Source organism: Pterocles gutturalis, unplaced genomic scaffold (genome assembly GCF_000699245.1).
Source record: "Pterocles gutturalis isolate BGI_N339 unplaced genomic scaffold, ASM69924v1 scaffold2681, whole genome shotgun sequence".
Lineage (NCBI taxonomy): Eukaryota > Metazoa > Chordata > Aves > Pterocliformes > Pteroclidae > Pterocles > Pterocles gutturalis.
Window position 1 is genome coordinate 39,709 of NW_010097497.1, and position 27,909 is coordinate 67,617.

General features: G+C 41.1%; 1 protein-coding gene across 1 annotated transcript; it reads right to left on the reverse strand.

Annotated features, from left to right (window-relative positions):
- On the reverse strand, positions 1-27,681 carry COLQ (collagen-like tail subunit (single strand of homotrimer) of asymmetric acetylcholinesterase; the record flags this gene model as incomplete). Its single annotated transcript, XM_010074761.1, has 15 exons — positions 1-70; positions 1,988-2,090; positions 4,331-4,451; positions 5,058-5,177; positions 8,054-8,193; positions 9,988-10,084; positions 14,595-14,675; positions 15,618-15,653; positions 16,407-16,451; positions 17,062-17,088; positions 18,107-18,169; positions 20,555-20,626; positions 22,304-22,330; positions 22,874-22,918; positions 27,569-27,681. Coding segments are annotated over 15 exons (1,160 nt in total), but the record flags the coding sequence as incomplete, so codon positions are not given.
- Between the last annotated feature and the right edge of the window lie 228 nt (positions 27,682-27,909).

Consider the following 27,909-nt stretch of genomic DNA (forward strand, 5'->3'; position numbering starts at 1 on the left):
TCATGTGAAGAATCGACACTGTGTAGAGTCAATGTAACAGTAAGAAGTGCATCGCAATTTTCCATAAGACCTAAAAGAAAAGAGAATATCTCAGTTTCAAAGTACGCTAGAGTTCACACTATATGGTTTCTAGATGTAACTCTGTAGGAGTGAAGAACATAAGAAAATGCTATGTGCAAAAACATACGGGAACCAAAATAAAAGGATAATTTCCATCAGTGCTCCACTGTGCTCCCCCTTGTCAGCAACATAAGAGTCCAAGAGAAACTATGAGTGAAGATTTAATTCCCAGTAATGTCAATTAAAAAAAAATAAAATCCCCCTTGGCAGTGGGACTTGAGCATCATGTTGGGGCTGGTGCAGGAGGCCTTGGCGCTCACCCACAGGAACTGTGTAATGAAATATCTGAGGCTCTGAGTTAAGTGTTTTTCCAGTTACTTCCAATAGGTCCAGCAGGCGTGACTGTGCCTGTCCTTTAATTTACTCTTCATGTACTTGAAATAGTGATAGTGACACACACCCACCTTTGAAATTTAAAAAAAAAAAGAAAAAGTAAATGGAAGGGTCCTTGCAAAATAAGGAAAAACAGTGATTTTTGTCTTTCTACTGACTTAAACTGAGCTGCAGTGACTCTACCTACTGAAGGCCTGACCAGATATGTTAATAAAGTAAGCATTTTGATGAGTTTTTATTGCTAGTGGATGTCTAAATAAATAACCCATTCATCAGAAAATCCACAAGCTGTGGATTAAGCAGCCATTAAGCAGGTCCTTAAAACTATGTCCTTGGATAACCCACATTCTCACAAAACCAATATAAAATCTGAAGCGAAGGTGAAAAATCCCATGGGAGTGCCAAACTCACATACTGATTCCATTGTATTGATGAGTCACAGCTTTTTCTTTAGTTTAGCAGATGATCTGCAGACTGCACACACAAAAATAAAGGATCTCAGTTGCTCTTCACAACTTGATTATACACGGAAAATGAAATTTATAAAAAATTCTCAAGCTTTTGTAGTGCTATTTTTGGCACCAAACTTCATACTCTTAGAAGGGAATAGTTTTCACAGTAGAAAACAGATCCGCATTGTCTGAAGATGAGATATCTGCAAAATGTTTCAGGTTGTCAAGTCTGCTGGTCTCCATTTCAGTAATCTCTTACACCAGGAGTGCTCCAACAATTGCAGTGGAAGGATTAGCACAGGACTTCACTTACAAAGACATCCTGTGGTTTCTTATTCCTGTCAATTAGCACATTATTCTTCCATGAGTGATGAGGGCTCTGTGCATAATTTCATTTGCAAATTAAATGTTTCCTGTTAGCCAGTAACAATACCTGACAGTTAAATAGAGCTGCTGCTGTTGGATGCAAAATGCTGAGCAGAGGAAGCTGCTTAAACAAAGGCAGAGAAGGCAAGTCAACAATAAGCAGATGTTTAAATGAAGGACATTGCTAAGCAGATGCGTGGCTTTGCATCTGCTGCTGAGTGAATTTCCTGGTCTTTGGAAAGGCTGATAGATGACTGGTTGATCCAGAAACAAAGATATCCCAAGAGTACCCATTGACGGTAAAGGCAACAGGAGGTTGGTTGGAGATTGTGGTTCAGTTTGGGTTTGTTGGTTTTTTTTTTTCCTTCAGTGTGATCATCATCTTCTCATGGTCTTTCCTACTCTTGGTATGTTATGGGTGAACATTAAAGCAATGGTAATGTCACCAAATGAGAAAATCTTTGCAAGCAAGGGGCAAACATATGGCTATATGACCTTCATTATTTTTGTACAGGAAAGAGGCGTCTTAGAGATAAGATAACTCTTAAAGCCAATGACGTGCACAAATAATCTGATAGACTATTTCTCCCCAACTACCAGTAGAACAATGTTTAAGTGGGTAATACTTTTCTGTTTTAAAGATTGTAAAGAAAAAAAGAAAGAAAGAAAAAAACCACAAAAAAACCTGAGCCAAAGTGAACACAGCTTATACATACCCAGGGAGATATGTTTTACATGTCAAATATCCAAAATCCTTCCCATCACAGTCTTCTACTCCCTCGTGCCTGTAGCCATCTCCACAGTAAGCACGGCGGCATCCTAGTGAAGAATACAGAAAGAAATACCTTCAAGGCACTTCACATGTAAAGGAGACAGGTGACGTAAGTGGAACTAGATTTTTAAGGGTAAAGTATAAAACATGGCATTTTGGGGAGGGCGTCCTGTAAGGACTGTCTTAGGAGGAGCAATATTCTTCACTACAAAGAAGTAGTCTTTTTTTTAGCCCAATTTCAATGACCAAGGGAAATGATGGATAACTACTGAAAATAATTACTACAGGAATACTAATTACAACAGCATGTATTCTAATACTTATTATTACCATAGATACCATAGATAATTACTCTCAAAACAAATTAAAAGAAGCATAAAATACAGTTAACACAGATGATTTGGGGAGGTCACATTTTCAAAAAAATACTTTGAGGTCATTAAGTGGTTTGAAAATCCCAACCTAGACCTTTACCCAATATTGTACAGTATCTATGTGTGTCTACTGCAAGTGAGTTCCCACAGAAGAACAGAATTATGCAGACCTATTTCCTGTTCATCAAACAAAAAAAGTATGTAATGATTGCCAAAAAGGTGTTTTTCACACTGACTTAAGTGTGAGTGGGCCTTGTGACATTTTTTCATGGTGACTGGCATGTAGGCTAATATGTGGGTTTGTTTGCTATTTCAGCAACTGAACTTTGCTTTTGATGTCTTCAACATTTTGAGTATGAATTTATAATTTGGCTAACATCCCTTTGGCATTTTCTCAGAGACACTGTTAGGCAATGGATTAAAAGGACACTCAAGAATAGGGAGTTTATAGGAGTTAAAGCAGGTTATTTACAAATATAAATGATTCATTAATTGCACCAAGTGTCTATTAGAATGATGCTTCTAAGAACAACAAGACTAGTTTACAATCAAATACACTTAACATTTGGCTAACTTCTTTCTTTTGGTTCAGTCACAAGAGCAGAACAATGACAATGTGCTCATTTCCAATTAACTCGATGGTAACTCTTTGAGTCGCGTCAGTGTCAGAAGTTTATGTATTGCAAGGCCTTGACTGACCTGGAGCTTTGCCCAGTGTATAGCACACAGTAATATGATGTGTGTTTTGCTGTTACCAGAACTAATGAACACTATTTTCCTGCATGCTTGTTCCCCAGGGTTGACTGGAAATTCTAACTGAATCATTTTCTCATGCTCACTCTATCTCACTGGATTACTCTGCAGTCAGGCAAGCTTAGAGGGTGAATTCATTTATATGTCTCCCTACACCTGTTGCAACTGAAATGCCTTTGGAATCTCTTTCCTGTTGTCAATGAGAAGTTAACTGGGATTCCTAAGTTATAAGGGGAAAGATGGCGATAGATAGGTGGATGGACAAACTCACACAGAGTGTGGCTGCTTACACTTCATTTCCTTAGAAAGACAGGCTAAAAAATGGAGGGCTATATAAACGAAAAAGGAAAATGACATCTTTCAGTGTTGGCTGACACTTGTTCTGAAATGTGAAGAAGCATCCCTTTGCTAGAACTGACAGAGTACCAAACCTGCTGTGTGTCAGCTGTAGATGGTATAGATGAACCCTGGGCAAGGAATCAAGCGGTTAATGTAGCTGAACGGCAGAAGTAAAGGTTGCCACAGATGCCTGTATGCTCATAGGCTCTTTGCTATCCACAGCCAGCAAAACAAAAGGAAGAGTGACTAGCTAGGAATCAAATGTTGTATAAACCTAATAGTGAAGGTAGTGGGCTGATACTTTCCCTAGGCAAGTGAGTAACAAAATCCGAAGTGGTTTTACTGGACCCAGGAACTGGCTCACTGTTAGAAACAGCCAGCATCAGCGTCTGTCCTAAGGGGTTTTGTTGTGCACTGCAAAGGTATGCTACATCTTTTGGCCAGAAAGCCAGCAGCCCCTGGGGAAGGTGTGTATGTAAACCAACTGCTGGATTTGGCCCCTGAAATACAGCAGTTTTGCTCTGACTGCAGACATCTCTGCGCAGTGAGGGATGCAGTCCTCGATGACAATGCGTGCGTGAGAAGTACTTGGGGGCACCTCTGTCTTGTGCTGGTGTGTGGCATCCACATGTACAAAGGACCTCAGTTTTTGCACTATGGCCACTGTACCTCACTCTCTCAGTGGCTACACTCAAGTCACAAACCACACAAGCTCCCCTGAGTTAAACATTTGTGTGATTTACACAGTGGTGTACCCTGCGGAAACAACCAATGCACCTTCTGTGGCAGAAAGAGGCTGCTCTTGATTCTCTGTAACTTACTTATACAGTCATCAGTCACAACAGCATTGCCATCGTCGCACTCTTCCCCATCCTGTATGATCCCATCTCCACAGGTACCACCTGCCTCAACGCGGTCATCCATGGGATAGAAAGGGGTGAGCTGGTCAAAGAAACACACAGCCGTTACTGAACCGACCATGAGCAGCCTGGCTAGCAAGCAGAGGTGAAGGGCTGTGGGAGGCATCTATCGCAACCGGGTTTTCATGTCTCATTATTTGGTGGTTCACAGGGTTTATACAGAATCTGATTCCAAGTCCAGCGGACACATGAAGGATTGTGCTGCTGATTTCAGCATGACTTAGCTTACCTCCTTGAAGCAACAAGGAAATGCATGGTTTTGGTCTGCAGGGTTTGTTTTCCCGCAACTTTGTATCCTGGTGAATTTTGCCTTAATTTGTATTAAATAAAAAATGTTCTTTACTACTGTAATTCCCCAAACTCAGCCCCAGTTTGTTCACCAGTGGAGCCTGGTTTACAGGGAGGTTAGCAAAACCTGCAACACTAAATTAATGCCTCAGTAATTAAGACTCCTGTGAACAAAAAATCACAGAATTAGGTACAGTTGTGGCAGTGCTCAAAAGTGAGCTTTTTCTCCATTTGCTTCATTGATTCTGTATGACACCTTAAGTACAGAAGTATGTTCTGTATTTAAAAATGAAACATACACTCACAAATTTTCTGAGACCACATATTTTCATATTTTCACCTGGATTGGGAGCCATCCAAAGGTATCCTTGAAATACAAAGATCTCTGATCTCTTCTAAAAGCTAAGGCATTTTCAGTGTTTAACCGGTCCAATTCTTCTTGATTATTCACCACAAAAATCTGGGGCACAGAAAAAGAGGTGATTGGTAACCCTCTCAAGAAGTATTTTGAGTTGTCATAGAATCTAGTTTCGTAAACTGGCATATGTATCTGCAAATAAGTAAATAATTGCACAGAAAAATGGTTTAGTCATTTTCAGAAACAGAATGGTGTGAGAATTTACATCCAGAGACTGCCAGACCACAAAAGGCTCCTTTGAGACTGGTAAGAAGAGACACTAATTTCCAAAGGAGAGTGGTCTTTCCTGAGCCCCCAGTTATGGCTCCAGTGGCCCCTGTTTCAAAATGCACATCCACAGGTAATGATCATGCAAGTATTTGTGCATAATCAATCTCAAGAAAAAAAATCAGATGCTCAAATGGTTAGATGCTGGAACAATTGAAAAATCCATACAGGCATAAGTGCTTTTTGTGGGTTTGTCTATAATTTTTTAGGCATGCTCATGGCTACAAAATAAATAATGCATTGCTCAGTGCGACCTTCACTTACCATTTACTACTTTGTACTTTGTTTAGATTTAATTGGTATTGAAATGCATGTTTCTTTACATGCATATGCTTTAGTCTAAAGCCAAGTCTTCAATTCAACAGAAAAAAAATATTTCAAAATGGAAAAATTAGGATGAGCAGCTCTCTTACATTTTTTTTTAATGTCTCAGTCACTGAAATTGACTGTAAGGGGCATTAGGAAATAATCTCTTCCTCCAGCAGCTTAATCAAATTAATTTTAGTAAGACTCAAAACATTTTTAAATTAAGAAAAAGTAAATGGAATGCTTCTGCGCAAAATGGATTTAGGGCTGAGCCTGATTCCCACCAGCATAAACAGAATTGGCTCTTTTTAAAACAAATTACCCTGAAATTTTTACATAGCAGAATATTCCCATAGCCCCCAACAAAGGCCAATTTCATTAAAGAAGCATTGAATAAAAATGCCTTCAGCTTGAATGAAAGCAAAGAAACAGAAAGCCAGCAAAGAAATGTTTCTGTAATTGCGTTCAGGAGCTCAAGTCCCAACCCCAGAGCTCTAATTTCTCTTGAAATCAATAGCAGTTCTGCGCTCTCTGAAACATTCTGTTACAGATACTGGCCTTTGAAATGGCAAAAGATTTTAAAATGGGAATCAACCTTAGCCAGCAATAGAAAACCAGGGCTTGGTTTCCTAGCCTCTCCTGTCCTCTGGCAGCACTGGCACCAGAAGGGTTGGAGGGCAAGGGGGTGACTGCATGGGGACGTGCTGCAGTAGGGTGCTGCTTTGGCAAACCGTGCAACACAGGGTCTGGGGACACAGAACACCTGCTCGCGGTCTCTTCCATGTGCAGCTATAGCTGACCCCTGACAATAGTCTTCAAGTAGTACAAGGCAGGTTTCAAAGCTGCTACCTGGGGATCTGAACAGAATAAATAATAGCAATGTTTAAGCTCTTGCTCTTGACATTCGAGGGAGTAAAACAAATGGGGCAAGCAAAGGGGGACTGCTTCTCTGCAAGTGCTCCACTTTCAGAGCTGAGGCTTGCTTCTTTGCCATCCCGCATTTCTGAGAACAGAAATGGCACTTGGTCATCATCAAATGAGGGTTCACAGCGATAGGGTAGGGTACTTATATTTTAGGTAGTTACACTCTCATTGTCGTCTTTGAACATCTAATATGAAACCATGCCTGACGGAGAAGGAGGGTGATAAGACCTACACGGGATATTGAGAGTCTTACATCTTATCCTATGAGCTCTCCGTGCCACGAAGTACATGATAGTTTTCTGCAATAGCATGCAGCATGATGTGATATGCACCTTTTTTTCATGTACTTTCTTCTCTCACCATTAAGTTTTAAAAATAACAGGTCTTTTTTGTAATGCAACACAGACAGGGATGAGCAAGGAGCTGAGAAGACTTGCAAAAAATTCATGCAAAAGATTGAGTTAAATGACACAGTTTAATGGACAGTGTTGTGAGTATGTCCCTTTCACAAACTGTAGCAGCTTTCTGACATGTGACAGATGGGAAAGTTAGCAAAGCTAATTGGTGCTTATTGTCATTCAGAGACAGCCAGACACCGCGCAATATCCACTTGCATGGGCTGAGGGGCTGGGCTATGCCGGCACACAGCAGCAAAGTAGGATTTTCATTGCTGATTAATCAAGTGCTACAATTCACAGAATAAGGCGGTGCCCAGCAGAAGGAAAAGTACAGAAATAGTATTTACAAAGCCCAAAGAAATCAGAGATGAAAAATTGCTAGGTTGCTTTCCAGAGATGGCTTGTCCTTTAAAGTACTTTGTCCAATTTGCTCATAAAAATGCTTTCAAGAAAGCTAGAGATTGACATTAGCTATATAAACCGTATGTCTACAGACAGGAGTTCAGAAGTCTGACTCCCATGGTTCATGGAGACTCCTTTTTGGTACAAGGTAAAGGGTCTGTGCCTTGGGAGAAAGTTCTGTTGTATATGCAAAATGCTTGACCTCAAAATTCAATTCTGAAATTACTGTCTTTGCAGCAGAAGATATAAAAATAAGCAAGAAAGAGATGATTCCTTCACTAACCAATCTGCAAAATATTTCAGTTGACTGAAATAAAAAGATAAGAAATGGAAGAGAGCATCCTCAAGCTCAAAAAAAAAAAAAAAAGGTTTCTAAACATGTGCTACATTACTGAGGGTTTGAAAACAGCTGCATTTCAGCATGTCAATCACACAAGCCTCAGACTAGTTGTGAGACCAGAATCTTTTGCACCATCTGTATCTCAGAGGTGATGGATACTAGAAATAATACATTTCCCCTATAAAGGCATCTTCCTTGTTAAATGAAAAATATTAGTGAATACAACACCTCTGATAATTGTTTAAGAATCATTCACATCCTCTCCCAGAAAATCTGCTTACCGCAGGGACTTTTGGATAACTGTGTCCAAACACAGGTTCCTCATACGATGGGTTATTCAGATGCTGTGGAGATCTGCAGAGACATCTCCCTGGAGGCCCTGGAAGTCCTCTTTCCCCTTTTGGTCCTATTGCAAATTGCCCTAGGAAGCAAAGTACCAGGTTGCCTTGTTATGTAGTTAGCACACAAAACAGAAATGCAACCTTAGTGGGAAAAATACAAGTCAGGTGGATAAATACATAAATTTTCAGAGATGCACATCTCTCACCAAATCCTCTGGGAACTGAGGGAGGGGATTACCAGAACCACCAATTTCAGCACTTCAGGAGAAAGACCAGTGTTTGTACCACAGTAATTTTTTTTGGTTCACTTTTAAAATTTTTCTACCAACTTTACAGAGGAAAAGAGAGGCCATTTGCTTAGGATTTCCAAATAAATGTCAGCCTGTTTGAAGCTACAGAAATTCAGGTCATGATGAACACACAAATCACTCTACAGTGTTTATGCACCAACTTCAGTAGAGTCAGACTTCGTAGATGTCCACAATGCATTGGACTTGTGCATTTGTGAAACCACTTGAGAAATGCTGTTTCAGGGCTTTCTGTATAAGAAAACAGAACCAGAAATACAGGTGTACTACAAATAAAAATTTAAAACCCACTGTTTGTTGACTTTCAAACTTTGGCAAGGATGCACTACTCTGCAGAATTAGACTATGAGCCAACATGTTCATACTGCAAACAGTGACATCATTACAGAAAGGTCATTTAGGATAAGAATTTATATTCTAGGGGAAAAAGATTAACAAGCTTGACGCATAAACTCTCTGTGGATGGAATAAAGCCTTTAAAAAGTAATCTCAGGCTCCTGGCTGCCTTCCCATTGGCAGGGTGAAAAATTCGCCCTCTGAAGACTTACAGATAATTTACTCAGGATAAAGGTGTTCATAGCGGGAGACATGAGATATGTGAAGATTTTGAAGCATCTCGTAGCTTCACAGATGTACCATTTCCAGACCACCACAAGGAAGAGACCTCCTGCCCACCGAAGTAAGCAAGCGAAGAAAAACAGAAAGCAAAGTGGAAGAGAACATTGAACAGATCATCTGCAGTAGAAGCAGCTGTTGCCCATTTGAAGAAACAGTAGTTTCCAAACGGTTTTGCTGTTCTTTACAGATACTTTAGTATATATCCAGGTTTAGAAAATCCTACCTGAGGGTTCACTGTCACTCTGCATTGCAAGTTGTATACTGCCCTTCATGTCTATGCTTGGTCTCACAAGAGAAAGCAAGCTGCCCAGAGTTCATGCACATGCTTAGCTTTGAAGCTGTACAGTTAGTATTTTCCTCATGATTTCTACAACATGCACAACTGCAGTGAGCATACATCTCCAGCACTTAATTAAAGAGAGAAGTTTTCTTCACTGCCCATTTTTCTCTCTGACTCCTATCCCTTTCCTTCTCTTCTCTCCTTAATGCCATTGTGACTTGAGTCTCATCTGGTTTTTCTTTTACAGAGCTGCACAGGGTATGTCCTGGCTGATTAGAAATTGCAATCTGTCACTGTAAGCCAGGATGTCTGGAGAAGCAGCAGACCTTTGATGATGGAGGTTAACTAGTCCTTCCAAGGGTGCCAGATGGCTTTTCATCATTCCCATCCACCAAAGTCCCACAGGAACCACATAAGCTATATTTTGGTTTTATTTTAAACATCAGAAGCCATGTTGTAGGCTTTAAAGTAAGGTATAGAATCCTTATAATGGACAAAGATGGTATGACCTGCCTCCGGAGAAATCCTCTCCTCCCTGTCAGTGGAGAAACAAATGGAGCCCTGCAGCACTTTTTTTTTGGGGGGGGGCATGCATTGGTGTATGCGATGAGTCAGGAGGGCTGGGGTGGAGGGACATGGTTTAGGGCACCACCTGATCTCGTGCTTACCTGATCCTGAAGGTCCAGGGGGCCCTGGCTGGCCAGAGGGACCAGGCCTTCCAGGTGGACCCATGATACCTGCAGGTCCAATGTCTCCCTTTAGTCCCTAGGAGAAAGGAGAGATCCATTTATTTGCTAAACTATTAATAACACACAACCTCCTCCAGCCAGCACTGGCTTCCCTTCCAAGAAAGTCAAGACATTTGCCAATAGGAGCATGCAGCATGCACTTCACAGCCACCACCCCAGGGAAGAGCTGCTGTCCTCTTCTGCATGGAGACAGAAAAGCACATTGAGGCAGGACTTCTGCTCCTAAATGTGAACAGTCCCAGCAGATCTGCTCTGTGCAGAGTCAGGAATCACCCTGCTCTGACTTCAGTCCTTTGGTGGCCTTTCTTTAAGGACGCATTTTTACCCCTGGTAGCTCTCTAGGAGTCAGTGCAGCTAGGAAAGTAAGGGCTGGTGGAGCTGAAACAGGTGACCCTGGAAATCTTTAGTCAGTGCACTAGTACACAATGGGGAAAAGAAAGCAAAAATCCAACAAGGAGTCAGCAAGGCCTTCCACAGTGACATTTCCTAGTCTTAGGGCGCAGTCTTTCAGAAGCACACTAAGGACACTGAGGCCCACACAGTTTCAGAAGTACTTCAGGTGCCTAGATCCCTGTATTTCCTTGACTTTCACATTGGGTATAGCTATGTTAACAAATCATCGCATGGTAAGCAAGGGCTTGGCTTTATGAAGTGCAAGCTAGTGCGTGGTAACACCATGCTGACAAAAGGTGTCCCTCTGGTACCCTACCACTCAACTAAAATGCTGTAAAATTACCTGTTGGAGATGAGTTTACACACAGTTACCATACAATAGCTAACATTCTGTATCAGCCCTAATTTGCCTCACAGGAGCTTGTTTGTGCAGCCACACCCTTAGACATTTGGAAGTTTCATCCTAGAACTGTTCAGCACCATCTTATTTCTGCTCCTGAATTTAATATCGTGAGACTTATTAAAAATAAATATCTTCCTGCTCATATACTGTCCAAGGCTTGGATTTCTCAGCTTTATATTTCAGAAGTGTGTTACGTAGCTTAAAGTTTAAATATCTGCTTTGATTTTTATGTAACCACATACAATATTTAGAATAACAAAAATGATGTGTGCTATGTAAGCTTTCCTTTAATGACAAAGGAGATTAATTCCTTAAGGATGGTGCAATTCCCGGTTAATGTACATTCACGGGTGCGTGATGTGTAATTTCAGAGTAATGAAGCATATATAGTAACATATGCTAAAACAATTTGCTGTTATATAATATGTTGTAACCCATGGATACGTTTGAATGTCACTTGCACCATTTCAACAGAAGAAGGCTGATTTTACCATGGCTTATAAAGAACTAATTGGATATTTGCTTTGTTTAATTCTATTAGGTAAGCTCTGTGCCATCAAAATATTCCAGGATTTATGTGAATGTCAGTGATGCTGAACCCTAATTACTTCTTACATTACACAACACAGAAGTAGCAGACCAGGATTTCGTAGCCCCCAAGAAGTCTGTGGGAAATCTCTTACCCACACACAATAAAAATCTGGCAGAGGCAAGCCAGCACCAGTCAGACACGTACTGGCTGAAGAGGAGCTGTCTGCTGTGTCTCCTGCTCTGGAGGAATGATTGCTTAATGCACTCTTGTTTAGCACAGATAGATTAAATAACAATGGCAGCAATTTACATTACATATTTTTGCCTTGTTTCTTTTCACATGCACCCATGTCATTCAGAAAACTTTTCCCATGGACAATACTTACATTTCTTTCTTTTCTTTCAAAGTAACATTATCTAAAGCCCTAAGACATTCCTCCTTATGAAGACTGAAATCCTAAACTTGCTCCTTAGGGTCAAATCCCAAGTTACAAAGCTTTGGGTGTTGTATCTCAGTTAGAGGGTAGCGAGGCTGTGACTTGTGACTCCCACCGCCTGGCAACCTTTTCGGGAGGGCCTGCCCCAGAGGCAGGGGAAAGCCAAAGAAGTCAGTGAGTTAATCAAGATGCATCTCAAAATGGAAGTGGAAGTGACACCTTCCTAATTTAGCTGCTTTTATCTAGGGATGTCAGCTGGATCAAGAGACAGGAAACAGCCCCATGTTGATGGAAACTATCCTCTCAGCTGAACAAACAGCCATGCAACTACAGCACTTAAAGGTGTCAGCCAGACCCACAGAGCCTTAAAATGACACTTAAGATTCTTCAAAGGATCAGAAAATAAGACAGGAAATAGCTAGTTCACAAATTACAGAGGGAAACCCGGTTTTCCTGCAGAAGGTCAATGCTGAAATTGCTTTTAAGGCACCAGAAAGGGGTTTGTGTACTGAGCCTTCGGCCTGGAATTCCTAATTCAGGGCCAGACTATGGTTCTTTTAGTCACACTAACTGTTGCCTTAAATTATGACACGCCTTATGCCACCACTTTTTGATTAAGACACCATGAAATGTGACAGATCATCTAAGGCCAAGTAAGGAGTGCACTGTGTCCGAGCTGATCTGCAGGCACCGCATCTTCTCTTCACCTTATGCTACGGAAAGATATCCTGTGCACGTTACTTTAGCAGGACAAACTAGCACATTAAAAAAAACCCAAACAACAAAACCCAGCAAAGAGCACACATCAACTTTTAAAACATGACAAATCAAGAAAAAATGACATGACAGTAACGAAAAAAATATTTCTTCTGGGTCATCAGCAGACTTAGATTGCACATACCTTCCTTATATGATGAGGTATTATTCCCCCCCACCAACACACAACTCTTAATTTTTCCCTGCATTGGGTTTTCTTTCACTTCAGATATTAGCTGACAGGCTCAGAGCAACAGTGAAGCAGGCACGTGCCTCTGTTTGCAATACTGGGCATAAACAGACTGCAAATAAAGTGCTTTCAGTGGAGTCCATTAGCCACTCCATCTACAAGCTCCTGCATCTGAGCAAATGTACATTAAAACCAATGTCGGTCTAGTGAGAACAGATGCCCTTCCCTGTCAGTGGAAAGAAACAGGCTCTGCAGGAGGCAATTCAGAGCACCAAATGGGCTGGTCTCCTTTGTCACCCCGATATCAGTGTCTAAAATAAATAAAGAAGGAAAGGTGCCCCCACAGAGGCCCATTTGGTGACTGGAACAGGCAACCACTCCAATGTTGCTGCTTGCTCCTTGGAAAATGCTATAGTGGAGGTGTCAGTGTCAAATTTACACACATTTTCTGGTCTTTACAATTCAAAGTCTGAAAAAGTAGTTCTGCCAGAATAATTCTTTTGAGCTCTAAATAAGGACCATTTGTCAACCATGCCATTCCTGAATGGCTTCCATACAAGATTACTATTCCTTAAGGTCACTATGTGTCTTCCTGACCTTTCTCAGAGCAGAAGAATCTGTTCCTGGCATGCAGCACTATGGTGAGAACCATCATATAAATATCCAGTCTAACAAATCAATCTTGGTTTAGTGTTAACAGAGGAAATGGGAGAAATGGAGAGGGTGTTTTTAGTGGCATCTTGTGGCTCTGCAAGATGATCTGTGTTGACCAACACTTGGGCCTGGGCAAAGCCTGACTCAACCAAATTAGATGGTGTGAACAGAGAGCATCCTCCAGATGGGCCCCACAGCAAGGGCAGAGCCTGAACAGACACTGGATACACACTTAATGCATGTGCTAGAAACCAGGAGCATATCACAGTGAGGTCTGGATGTATAGACCAGTGGTTTTCATTCCCACAGACCACATACCAGTTTAATCCATTACAGCATGCTAGTCTTAGTGTATAGGCAGCTACTGCCAGTGCACACAAGTGGTGTTTTTGCTAGTAGTAGTGTAGCTCTTTGCACTGGTGAGCCAGGGAAAAAATTCATGCACAGACAATGGGATGTTCCTTGCAAGATGCTGATGCTGCCTCTCTGCCCAGAGTTGATGAGAGAAGGGGTGGTTTTTGTAGCATCCACAGCAACCCTTCCCCTCATTTAGAGCCCCAGAAAGCCAGTGAAACCTTCCTTCACTCATCCCAAGAACCTGTTTTCACTATGGGCAGATGATGGCACCTGGACAGGCTGAAATGTGTTGAATTTTGGATACATCCCATTTGTAACTACAGCCTATCAAGCTGCCTGTAAATCGAGCAGCCTGCTCCTTAAGTCAGCCTCAGGGTCAGGGATCAACAAAGTGTAGGGACCCATGGTATTGCATCCCACACTGTCCGAGACTTGGACCTTGCTCCAGCTCTCTATCCATTCACCAGGTGGGGCTTGGTCTGTAGCTCTGTGTTGATCAGGATTCAAAGGGGGCATTCAAGGTCTGCTTAAGTTATATTCAATGAGTTCGTTGCCAAGCCAGGGAAAATACAACTTTCCCCATGCTGCTCTGCCAGGGAGCTCAATGCTGTAGAGAAGGCTCCAGCCCTAAAGCTGAAGCTTTAACTCCTGCATAGCCTGTGCATGTGTGTGAAGCATTTCAGGGCTTCTGTCCCCTCCCACTGTGACGAAGCGCATTGTACCATGAGAGCACAGACTGCACGGTAATACTCCACAACCACACAGGTGCCAGGAGTCACAGGAAGCAGAAACACCGTGGTCTTACTTGTTTGCCTCGTTTTCCAGGTCTTCCTATAGGTCCTCTGTGTCCTGGTACTCCAGATTGTCCCTTTGGGCCCATCTCTCCCTTGGTGGGTGTGGAGGGAAGGAAGCAGGGTATAAGTACAGAAATGCACATTACCTTGGTTATACTTCCCTCACACAAGACAGCAGGTGGATATCTAATTCAGATGATTCCTCTAGATAATGCTGGCATCATTTGTTTCTCAGAACATCAAAATTATAATAGAATTTTTTATAGCAAGCATAAAGTGAAAAATATCTCTTGCAGTTTACACAAATTTGCCTGAAAAATCCTTTCCTAAAGAGGAAGCCAAATGGAGAGATCAGAAACATGTTCAAAGACCTGGAGAGGTCAAGGCTAGCAAAACTCTCTGACCTCTTGGCAATACCTTGCTTTGCTCTTAAGATGCACATGTAATAAAATCACTGAGGGAAAGGGAGGTGAATTCACTCATCTTGTAGCCTCCTTAGAATAAAACATTATTTCCTTATCCTAATTTCAGAGATAAGATGTGATTATGTAATAAAATTATCCTCCTTTAGGATTTCTATCCATAGAACATTGTGAATGTTTTCAAGTACAGAATAACGATGATATCAAAACTGGTGAGGGTTATCACTGCTATTTATAGTAGTACCATTTTGATTCAGAGTATTGATTCAGAGTACCAAGAAGGAAATATTTATTATCTTCAAGTGAACAACACCCAAACAGTTAGGCCAGTTATGAATCTATAATCACGATTCTGAATATGTTAAACAGGAGAAAGATGATGACTAAACCCATGTTCTGGGGAAAAAAGGGAAACAACAACAACAAACAGCTAAATCTCAGAGATTTCTCCTAAGATGAAAGGCCTAAAGAATCTGACCAAGTCCAAAAAGTGTCGGCCATTGAGTCAAGCAAGACCTTCAATGCCTTATACTTTCCAGGATGTCCCCAAAGTCATTCGTCGACTCTATGTTAGCACTTAACACAAATCCCTAGTACATCACGCCCACTTACTTTTTGTCCCAGCATTCCAGGGAAGCCCATTTCTCCCTTCAAAGTAAAAGGAGAAAAATAATCAAAAAATGCAGAATGATCTTTGAAAAAGCAGCACCTTACTTGGAAGGAAGAAAAACAAGTGTCATGTACTGATACCGGTTAAAAAATCTGCACTGAGATTCAGCACTGCAGGAGAGGCAGTAGGTTGAGAACTATAAGCAAAATTTTACTTTAAAACCCCTTGTACAGTAACACTACTCCTCCATCTGATCCTCTGCTGCCTGCTTGCTCTCTGACAAAAACATCCCAGTTGTACATTTATCTATAAGCAACCTTGCTAACTGGACAACTCCCAAAACCTGTGTTTGGGACTGGCACTTCTCTGTTTACATCCAAAGCAGTTAATTTCCTTTTTTTAGTTAAAAGGACCCCCAAGCCATGAATCTAACTTCCATTTTTTCCCCCTCACAGCAATATAATATCACCAGCTGAAAGAATTTTGGCAAGCTGTTGTGGTTCTGGACTGCACAGGCCAGGAGAGACTGAGGTGATCTCCAGAGAAATCCCCCTCTGCCTTGTCACCCCTCTATGCGCTGGGGATGGGGGGGCATATGAGTACAGAGGCTGCTCCACCACCCTCCCATGACGTAGGACCACTGCCTTCACTTGCCACACTTGCCCTCCCAGGAAGATGCCTCCAGGTTCCCTTCATCCATATTGCTCCTGGTTTTTTTCTATATCAGAAATACATTAGTCCTCACGTGCAGGTTCAGCTAAAGCTCACAGCCATATGGAAAAGAAAATTACCTGGTCTCCTTTGACTCCTTTGTCACCCCTGTCACCTCTGGATCCCTGGAGAGAGATAACAGGGTGACAACAACAGCTTAATTACTACCACTTCACAAGGAAGCAGAAAATAACATCTCCGGAGTGAGGTATATGGTAGATACCCTAAAATGTTTCCTTATTACTTTCATTGACTTTATGAGAATTAAGAGTAAGAATTGTAGGAAAAGGGACTCATTCTTCTCAGATAATTACTTTAAATACATGCTTTCCTGCATGTAACACTTCCAAACTTGATTTTCTTCCCCAGCTCACTTCATCCAAGTTGAGGTCCCACTGTATGGTCTTACAGTAAAAACCATCTCTGTGCCAAAGTACATATAGCCTAACTAAACCAGACCAACAACTAAGTATTATTTTACTCATTCTACAGATGGAGAAACTGTATTGAGGTGCACTGTAGTAACTTGTTCATAAGAGGATGGGGTGTAAAACTCACTTCTTTAGCATCTCAGCCCAAGCCACAAGACTGTGGTCCTTCTCAAAGCTTGTTTTCATGTCTCAGTGCGACCTTTAGACTCCTCTCCATCAAAATTAAATCTCATTTCCACAGTTACTTTTTTTACATAACTGTTTCCAATTGTTAAATTATACATTATTCTGTTGTGACACTGACCTTTTCTCCTCTAGTTCCAGGAAAACCCTAAAGGGAAAGAATAGATATTTTAATGCTTTGCTCTTTCAAGATCAACCAAGAAGCAGGACTTTCAAACTTCAAAGTGAAGAAAAAGAATGAAGCACAAATAAGTAATTGCGTCAAGTTGTAAATGCAAATCAATATCTATAGCTTCTAAAACTGCACTGAAACAGAACTATGAAATATGAATCAAAGGCAAGACAACTCAGCCCAAAAGCCAACGTGAAAAAGCCAAGTAAAGCCAGCAGGTTTGGTATTGCTTTTAAAATTGAAACAAGGGAAATAAAATGTAACTGAAAGTGAATGAAGCTTCAGACAGTGCAATTAATAATCTAAAATAATTTTATCAATAATTTTCCTCTTCTGTTTTTTTTTTTCCTTGTGGAACATCCTTAAACTATACTTAAGTAATCTTCTGATGTGAAGCCTACTATAAAACTGAGTTTCTCTTTAAGAAACATACAATAAACAATAGTGCTCAGTTCTTCTTTACAGTCCTTTATTTGAATAAACTAATTACACTTTTTTTTCCAAGTACCTTAAAATATTGTGGCACAAAATTGTAAAGGTAGAGGCTATGATATAGACAGTGATGTACTGATTCTAGAACATCCAGACTCAATTGAGCTTACTATTCAACTACTAATACATGTGCATAGCTTTAGTAGAGGACCAAAATGATCTCCACAGTCTTACAAGGTGGGTAGAAAACATTGCAGACACAAGTTAATGCTGCAGATACACTTAAGAACTCCAGTTTTCTAGTGGCACACAATTATATATGTCTTGCTTCTAAAATAAATTTTTGCATTACAGTAATTTACATAAAATAATTTTTATGAAAAGCCAAAACCACAGCCAAGCCCAACCAGGCAACATAACCCTGCTTAAAGGAGAACATATCTTTTTAGCTGTATTAGAAAAGATATCTTCATATACACTTTCCAGCAAATTCATGAGGGAAGCAGCTGTCAGCAGAGTGTTAGAAACCAATGTCTGAAAATGCAATGTTTGGTTAACAAACCTTGGAGCCCATTGGTCCTCTTGTACCTGGCAATCCCATCACACCCAACTCTCCCTTTTCACCCTAAGGGGGTCAATAAAGAGAGTTATTGATTGTGGCTCTCTGATGAGGTTATACTTGAATGTCTGATAGTTTATCAGTTCAGGTTTTATGTCAAATAGTTGAGACAAGCCTGACCTTGGTGTAGCTTTGAAGTCAGAGGTCTACATTGCAATTGTATTCTGCCTGAGTCCTCATGTTATCTTATTCTTCTGTTTGCATTTCCTTGGGTGCGTAACATGTGCTTTAGTTTTGCCAGATGCTATTAAAGGACATGTAAGCAAGTTAGGAGCAGCAATGCATCCTTTTATTGCATGAAGGTATATTGTGTCTACCTACCATAGCTTCCAGTTGCAGACAAGAAAGGTATTTTGCTGCAAGCCCTTATGGTGTGGGGAGGCACAACAATAACTTCTATCATAGTTCTGAGACATCACGTGCTTTACAGTGGTTTGGAGCCAGTAAATAATGAAAAGGCTTTACAATAACTTCTCTAGCTGCTGTCAGCTAATTTTATCTAGGGTGAAATATGGAGTAATCCCTGCAGACGTGCAGCAGCCCTACCAGCAGAATACAGTTGGCTGTGATTCTCCTTTGGCTTTCACTGTCCTAGTAGTGGAGAGGATTTTTACATTGGCTGCTGCCCCAGTGGCAGTTCAGAAAAGACTTGAAGAAACAAAGTAGGAGAAATAAGGATTGGACCAAGGCTGTATCAAAGAAAGAGAAGACCAATAAAGAGATCTAGCTGAAGAAATAGAACGCACAGAGATAAGAGTGAGAAAAAAGCAGCTTACTGGAGATTTATAGCAAGAAGAGCATGCAGCAAATTACTATAGTGAAGATGAGTACCAGGAGTTTGGGAAGATCAGAGGTAAGAAGGAGACGAAGAAAAGAGAAACACAATTTATGGAAGTGAGCACAGAGATCTGCTGGCCTCTATTTAACTGGAGCCTTCACCGACAGACAGGAAAACAAAATTTATAAAGATTAGAAGAAATGAAAGTGTGAATCCATGTGGAGCACAGAGGATACAGGTATCAGAGGAGACAATAAAAGAAGAAGAACTGGAATCAAACAGCAAGTAGGACTCGTAAAGTGTAGGAAAAAGTATTACTACTGAATGTGAGGGATGCTTCTAGGAGTGTGATGAAAAAGCGTAACAATAGCCAAAGACAAGATAAAATCAAAATTAGGAAAACTTCATAAATAAAACTAGAGTTTATACAAGGAAAAGGCCAAGTGAATGAGTTTTTTGACTCCTCTGCTCTCAGTTCTAAGACTGTGAGGGAAGGAGGTAGCTGGACCTCACTTCTGTCCTCACTGTCTCACTGTGGGAAATCATAACACACAATGCATTTGGAGGGGACACCATTTCCCATCTCACAGTTCAAAGTGAACATCGGCTCCTTGTGAGTACATACTCTCTTGTTGCTTGCCTACATTCCCACATACGATGCCCTTCATCTAACATAGCTCTGAAGAGCTTGAGGGTCTCCTTCCCAGGTGTGGCTTGAATTAAGAACTCATCTACTATTATTCTTGCACTAGCAAGAGCTACTGCATCACATCCTCTGGGGGGGGGAGGGGCACCAACCTTCATGGAGAGTTGAAGTCATGAAAAGTCAAAGATTTAGTGGAAAAATGCAGCTTCAAACTAAATGCTGTGCACAGTCCTTCTGCCTGATGCATACTTGATTGAAGAAAAGCAAGTTATCTCAAAAGTCGCATTAGAAACTTTGTATACTGTGGTTCCTGTGAAGAGCTGTATACCTTTTGCATAAGGTAATACTCAGTAAAGGACTGTCCTGCAGGGTTTTTTATAATAATTGCAACCACTCTGCAGTAGTAAAGCATGTCCTGTCACTTTTTTTGCTGTTGGCTATGAAAAATCACAGGAAGGAGTGTTTGTTTTTCATGGGAATGAGCTTCAAAGATGTGATCAGCAATCCACATGGTTAGTAATCTCTTTCCCCTGATACCAGGCTGGTATTGTCCCTGTAATTGCATGGGCACACAGTTACGCTGCCAAGAAGTACATATTCAGGCAAAGAGATCATCATAAAGGACAGTTGTGAGGATGATGATCAGTTTTGAAACACTGATCTGTGTGTGATTGTGAGACACCAGTGGTTATCAATGGGTCTTCGTTAGATTGACTTTCAATTTTCCTTTCATGTATTTTAATCAATATAAGAAGTGCTATGGGAGCTAGGCTGAAGGTGGAGTAACCCAACCCTAGACAGGGCAGGTCTTTGCAGAGCAGCGTAAGAAATGGGAAAGCATAGAGTGTTTTTGCACTACTACAGTTTCCCAGCCTTCAGCAGACAGTGGTTTAGAGACTTCCTGAGACAACTGTTCTGTTCATATCGTGACATTGAAGAGGTTATCCCATGTGACTTTTAGTCTTACCTTCGGTCCCGCAGGTCCAGGCCACCCTTCCGGTCCTGGCATCCCAGGGACACCTGGGGGACCTGGTCTACCCTTGAACAGAAAACATCGATTACAATGATTCACGTAACATCATTCCTACACACAGGCTTCCAGTGCAGACAGGAGATATGGAGGAGTATAGTCTTTTCAGGAAAAGAGCTGCAAATGCTTCTTTACCTTAATTTTAATACTAAAAATACTATATTCTAATACAGTCTGTTTTGATGCTACTGGAAGAAGCACGGGCTCGCAGAAATACTAGGTTATACTGATTCAAATAAGTAGATCAGCTACAGAGTAAATCTACATGCAGCCAAAATAATAATCCTAAAATCCTAGTATCAGTAACTTAAATCCTCTTTTCCTTTAGTAATATGATGCAAATAAAAAAGACCTGCATGTAACTATATCAGTATGAATCCAATTTACATTAACAGAACCAAATCTTTAACTAAGATATTCCTATTTTTATTTGCTATTATTCTTATTCTGAACATTCTCATATCAGAAGCTATAATGCTCTTTATTAGCTACTATATGACTAGCAATAACTACGTACATACAGTTACTTATCTGTTTTAATTACTGCCTGCAAATCACTCTTTGATCTCCTAAAATGCTGCAGATTAGTGTTATGCCACTGCTTTATGCCACTAGACACTATAATCTTAGAAATGTCATTGTGACATTTGGGGCTAAGAGTGGCCTCCCACAAGCCAGAGAGCTTTTATCAGGAGTTACACTGTTTTATTTCCAAACGGAGCAACTTTTCTTTTGGGACCTACTAGTTTTTCAGAAGAGTAAAATACATCAGTGTCTAAGGTTTGCATTCGCTTGTAGGTTGGTCCGTGGCTCTCTGAGACATTACTGTTTTGAACACTTGACTTCATATAACTAACATTTGCGTTTACTGTAGGGTATTTGTAATTTAGATTAAAGGAAAAAACCCTTTTGTTTATGTGTTTTGTATTTATTTGAATTACTTATTGGTAGCTGGTGTTAAAATCCTCGGTATATTATTAGAAGGGTATTAAAATCCTTGGTATATTATTAGAAGGGTGCCTCTTTTCCTGGTTAGTGACTGCCCCCTGCATATCTCTGATTTCATCCTGCATTTCTGTCTTCTTTAAAGTTAATTACATTAAATGGAGGTACTTAGTGATTGAAATAATGTATTCCATTTCATCACATGTAGAGGAACATATTTTTGACAATATATCATGGCTCATATGTCACCAAGCATAGGATTGTAGTCAGCATATTGCATTGGGGCCAAAACTCTGTAAGCATAGTCATTAATGGTTATTTCTCCTTCAGGGGCATTTGGCTGAGCCTTGTTTAGACTTTGGAGGAGTAAAAAGTTGGATTTTTGCTTTGGACTTTTTTAAACACACTTTTTATGACAGCTCCCATAATATGCTTCCCCTACCCACGGAGACATAGTTCAGGTAACTTCCCACTCTGTTTTAATAGTCTGGGCAGAGCTGCATGCTCTTACTGAGGGAATTTGTCAAATTCAAACCAGCTGGGACAGGTCTCCAAGCTAAAGGGCCCAGCTCTCCAGCCCTGAGCTCCATACCACCCGTCCCAGGTACCCGGGGAAGCAGCACAAACAGGTTACACTTCAGCATTGGGTAATTTTTATTTAACTATTGTCTACACCCGTTTCTGAAAGCTGCTGTATGTCAAGTATTAGATGGGTTTCTGAGACAGCACCTTTGTTCATACCTTTCTTCCTGGCCTGCCAATCTCCCCCTGCCAGAGAAAGGAATACGTTAGTCTCATAGGCACCACAAAAAGCACAGTGGCATTTATAGTAAATAAAGAAATGAATATTGGGAATATCTTTGTGTTCAAGACTTTGCTTCCAGAGGTAAAATGAGAAGAATTACTTTAACTGAGCTCCTTGATCTTTCCTGTATTTTCATCCCTAAATCTTCAGTCACCTCCTTGTATAGCAAAGCATGTAATTACATGCCCAGCTTCAGGTATAAGGCTCTTTAAGCATCATCATGGAGGAAATGCTTTGCACCTGAGCTGCTTTCTTAACACATACTGTAGACAGAGGTAGCTGTCATGCGGAGTCTTAAAAAATAATTCAAGACTGAAAATGAACAGCAAAAGATGAAGCTTCAAATTATACTTCAAACCAACTCACAGTTTTACATTCAAATTAAAGCAAATCCCCACATTGGTAAGGCCCACCATTCACTAAACAGATAAGGAAAAAAGTTAACACGTTCCTCCCTTTCTTTGCCCCTCAAAAACATACCAAGCTCCGCAACAACAGACACTTACTTTCTCTCCTTTTGTTCCCATTACACCAGGAATTCCCCGTGGACCCTAGGGAGACAAGCGAATGCTATTTATTAAACTGCACTAGTAAGAAGGCACTGGTGGTTGTCTTCCCTCAACCCTTGACTCTGTAGGTGTCTCCTGGGAACAGCGTGAACCCACAAGGCCGGGGTGTTGGATGTAGTGTTTGCACATGGTGTCTAAATGCCAGGTCTGTGCCGCTGCCGAACAGCAGGCTGGAAAGCCAGACTGACATGAAAAGTGCAAGGGCATCTTCTAAATGAAGAGCACTAGCAAGAAAAGAGACCTGGGGTAAAGGAAAGATGAGAAGTTATTGGAGTCCTGAAGACTTAGCAACCACAAGGACATGGAGACACCCATGTCAGCAGGCAAAGGAGGTTAGATGAAGAGCTGGTAAGAGAAGTGGTAATAAACAGTGAGCTATGGACATGGAGGATTGTCACCACTTCTGAATCATGAAGATATTTCTCTCTCAAATAAGGCTGATTCCTCTTTCAGAAGACTTATTGATCCAGGGACACCTTGAACCCCATCTCAGAAAAGGGATCAGAAAAACAGTTTTGTTTCTAGAAGGAAACAAAGCGGGGGGTCTGTTCACAGACTCCCTTTATTTTTTGCATAATTAAGGAATATCCCATGAGCCTGTATCAGAGGGGCATTAGATTCATCACACATATCACTCCTTCCAGGTTTTGATCCTGGCTGTCTTGCACTGTCCAAAACATGATGCAAATTGTACACAAATAAGAGCAAAGTGTACCCTCAAATGCAAATCACTGTTTCAGCCAGCAGAGTTATTTTAGGCTTTCAATAGCGTAAATCAGAATGCACCCTATCAGAGTCAAAGCCAAATTTTACCTTCTTCCTTTCATTTTACCTTAGGTTACATGTAGGAGGAATTACATTCTGAGTTATATAATTACAAGTCTAATTCTCTTTCTTATGGAGAAGTGTTAAAATTCAGCTCTGAATCAGCACTATGAGCTTTCACAACTCCTTTAAAAGTCAAGCAAGCTACAGCAGAAAAGAATTCAGAAACAATTCTTAGACATATTTTTTTTATAATAGCAGCATTACTTTTCAGGCAACCATTGTCATAAAAACATTGCCCAGAGGATTGCTGGCTCTAACATTGTCCTATTATAAGACACAGTCTTGCAATTCATAATTAAAAATTCCAAAGCCATGTCATACCCACCCTACTGTTTGCCATTGTAACAAAATCTGCCAGCCTACTGTATTTAAAAATATTCTTGGAGGAATCCTGGGTCATTTGGCTGCAAGATTAATATTATTTATAGCAATGGACCTTGTAGAATAATACAATTAATACTACTGTTCCTCCAATTTAAGTCAGAGAAAGTATTAAGAGGATTTTTTTTAAAAAGACAGTTTAGTAAAGGCTGAAATAACAACTGCTTCTTTCACGTGTACTGCAACTCTGGATAGTGGCCAACCACACTGCAGGGCTGTTTTGTAACGCAGAGAAGACTTTTCTCAATAAAGGACAGGACAAATGCTTCCCATCGCTTCTCTCCACACACCATCATTCACATGCTAAATGAGACTGCCTCATCCTGCATCTCAGCAAAAACAAAATGGCAGAATACAATAAAGTCACGATTCATAAAACAAGACTTCGTGGCTTTCACATTGCATCTTCTAGACTTACAAATAGCTTCTGAAGTATTGACTTCTAAATAATTAAGGCTAAGCTTTTTCCCACATAGCTGAACCCCTACTGTGATGTACTGTCCTTGCTTTTTAAACAGTGTTTGGGTGCTTGTTAACTTCTCAGGTCACCCAAGACTCAGTCATAGCTTTGCTGCAGTGAAGGTCCCATGCTGTGTCTGCTATTAGCTGTATTGTAACAAAACTGACACCTAGGGGCCTCGATGAAGATCGCTCTCCCAGAGCACCAGTCATGGTACATAGATCAGGACCACCTGTGCCCCAGGACAAACTGGAAGTACCTCCCCCTGAAAAGTTTTATTTTTCTTTGGAGGGAACAAACTGAAATGGAAAGGCAGATGGGTGATCTTCTCCACACTACAGAGGTGTTCACAAAAACCTTCCTCCTAGAGGGAGACCATTTCCTCAGAAGATTTCTGACCGCCATCAGAAGATTTCTGAATGTACAAATTGTAGAAAATTAAATGGAAGGTCAGAAGGACTGGTCCAAGGCTACCCAGCAAGTCAGAGGCAGAGATGTTGCAGGTCAGTCTAGGAGATCCCACATCTCCTGAATCCCATCCCACTGCCCTCCTGCAGCCCCTCCTTTTCTCTGATGATTCCTGTGTTTCCGTTCTCAGAATGTACTCTAACATTCAAGTTCATTGCACTTCTTGTGCATCAACTTCATGGGCTCTTTCCCTCACATAAGGGACAACAGAGTCTAAAGCGAAGAAAAAACTAACAGCCTCTGAAGGAAGTGATTGCACCTCCTGGATTTCTGATGGGTGCTCCCCACTGTAAAACTCCACGAAAATGTAGGGTGAACTTGAAACCGACTGGTGTATGCAAGGCAGGGATGAGAACACAGGGTAAAAAGCCTACATGAGTTATGCATAGTCACATCAAAATGAAATTAAGCCAGAGTTTGAGATGCTTATTAAGAGGTAAAAAGCATCTGCAGAAGATGATTTACAGCTTTGTAAGGATCTTGGAGCAAGTGAGAGAATGATGTGGTTTAAACACAAATACATCACTCACCTGGGGGCCGGGAGGCCCTGCGGGGCAATGTGACCGGGGCAGAGAGGAAGCCTGTATTATCTGGAGCTCTTGACACAAGTCTTTCATATCCAGGGCAAGGGGTTTCTACATAACATAAAACACGAGTGAACACGCAGCCATACGTATGCAGTCAGAGGAATACATAAACAGTCACCAAACACTACAGCCTCGAGAGTTTATTCACTCCCTCAGGAAGAAGCCTACGGCTTGTCACAAGGTTATCTTCACAGATGCTTGAACATTAGCACTTCAGCACAGCGTCCTGCCCACGCTTCCTCCTCCTCCTCCTCTCCCAGAGGCACATCACAGCCAGGCTGTCACACACCCTGGGGTGGGACCCTGCTCTATTCTTAAACCTGACCCTGCTCTCTCCATCCCGCTTTACACGTAGCAGCTTCTCTCCAAGAACAGCGTCTTTGCTCTAATAATAAAGACTATGCTCAGCAGGGGTATAGGCAGTGTGAACTTCGCTCCAGAAGACACTAACCCATAGGCATTCATTCACTGCTGGCCAGAGCCGATGCCTTTAATGATCAATGAATGTCTAATCACTTCAAAATCAGGCTTGCATGAGCAAGCTGGCTTATTTATGTCCTGTGACAAAAGTGACCTCCCCTGGAAATGCAGACAAACACTGAGCCAGGAACACTGGGTTAACACAACTGATTTTCAGCTTCCAAGTGAAAAGCCCTCTTCCAGAAAAGCTCCAACGAGAGACTCCAAAGCACAAGCTGCTCAGAGTGAATTCATGTGGCTCCCACTCTCCTAGTAACTTCTTAAGTTTTATTTTGTGTTTGGTTTTTTGTTGTTGTTTGTGTGGGTTTTTTTGGTTTTGGGGTTTTTTTTTTTTTATGTGGGACATGATGCGAAGTGTGATTTTATGCTCAGATTGCTCTCTAGGCTGCTTGGGAGAATCTCAGGGACCCTGGTCCCAACCTCAACCTCACTGAAGGGGTACACCACATTCCTAAGGAGATCTTGTATCTGGGTCTCCTTTCTGTGGAAATCAAGGCACAGGGAGGGGAGGGGATGAGGAAGGAGGAGGCAACTAGGTCTTGGTTTTGGGGGAATAGCACCCTGAGCTCAATGCTGATCTCTCTGAAGACAATGGAGGATTTTACACTATTTTTTCTTGGGTTAGTTCTTGTCAGACATCTTACTAATCATTATTTACATAACACTAGCAACAGTTGCAGTATTTGTATATGGTAACTGAATACTAGAATTAAGAAACAGGAATTACTGAGTAAGTAAAAAAATTCTTAATGTTGGGATGGAAAATATGTTGGAGATAACAGACCCTGGCAATGACAGTAATTGGGCAAACTGCTATACAATATACCCATCATATCCCATACATTGCATAGGTTAACATATGTGTGTGGATACATATCATATAGAGCAGGTATATGCATAGGTGGGTGAGTGAAAACTCCATAATAGCAACTCAGACGTGTCTTTCTTTCTGCAAAAAGGAATGGTTGTAATAGTTTCCATAGGAGGATTTCAGGACTTTCATTCCACCTACTGGGTAAGGAAAATGTGATGGAGAACAGGACACATACACAACGTACACGCTGAAATAATTTTGCAGGATGGAAAGTTGCCTTTCTGTCCTTACCTGGTTTACTGCATTGCCATTTTCTTTAGTTCAGGACTGCTTTACTCTAAGAAAGTTCCCAAAGCAGAGTAACAAGAATATCTTAAGTTAATTGAATCAACTGCCTGAACAAACCCAGCCTCGTTTCATTCCTTGATCTAATTGAGATCTACTTCAAGCCTCAGTCTGGGATGTCGAATGATTGTCCTAACAGAGCTATATCAACACAGCCAGACAGGGTTGCTGAATGACACCATGAAGCAGTGCTTGAGAGGATGCTTCAGTCTTCGTCACATATAACAAGTCACGTATAAAGAAGAGAAAGGCTCCCGGGTCACACTTACAGTGCTCCAGCTATTCCTGAAGAACGGTGGTGGCAAGAGGGGTGGTGGAGGAGGGCCAAGGAGGCAGCATGCTCTGCGCTTGGGTTGTTTCTTCTGTTCCAAACAAGGGAGATCTGTTCAATACAAACACTCATCTGTTGTCTTGAACACCACAAACATTTCCTACAGAATAAGAGGAGTTTCTATTCCACAGGGGTTTTTCTACATCTAAATACTCTGCAACGCAGATTTAGCTGATAGCTTTGTCACCGACTGACTGGTAAGGCAGGATCTCAGCTGTGTTTGTCAGTGTGTTTACCTTTTTCTAAAAGGTAAACTTTCATCAGCAATATAAGAAGCTG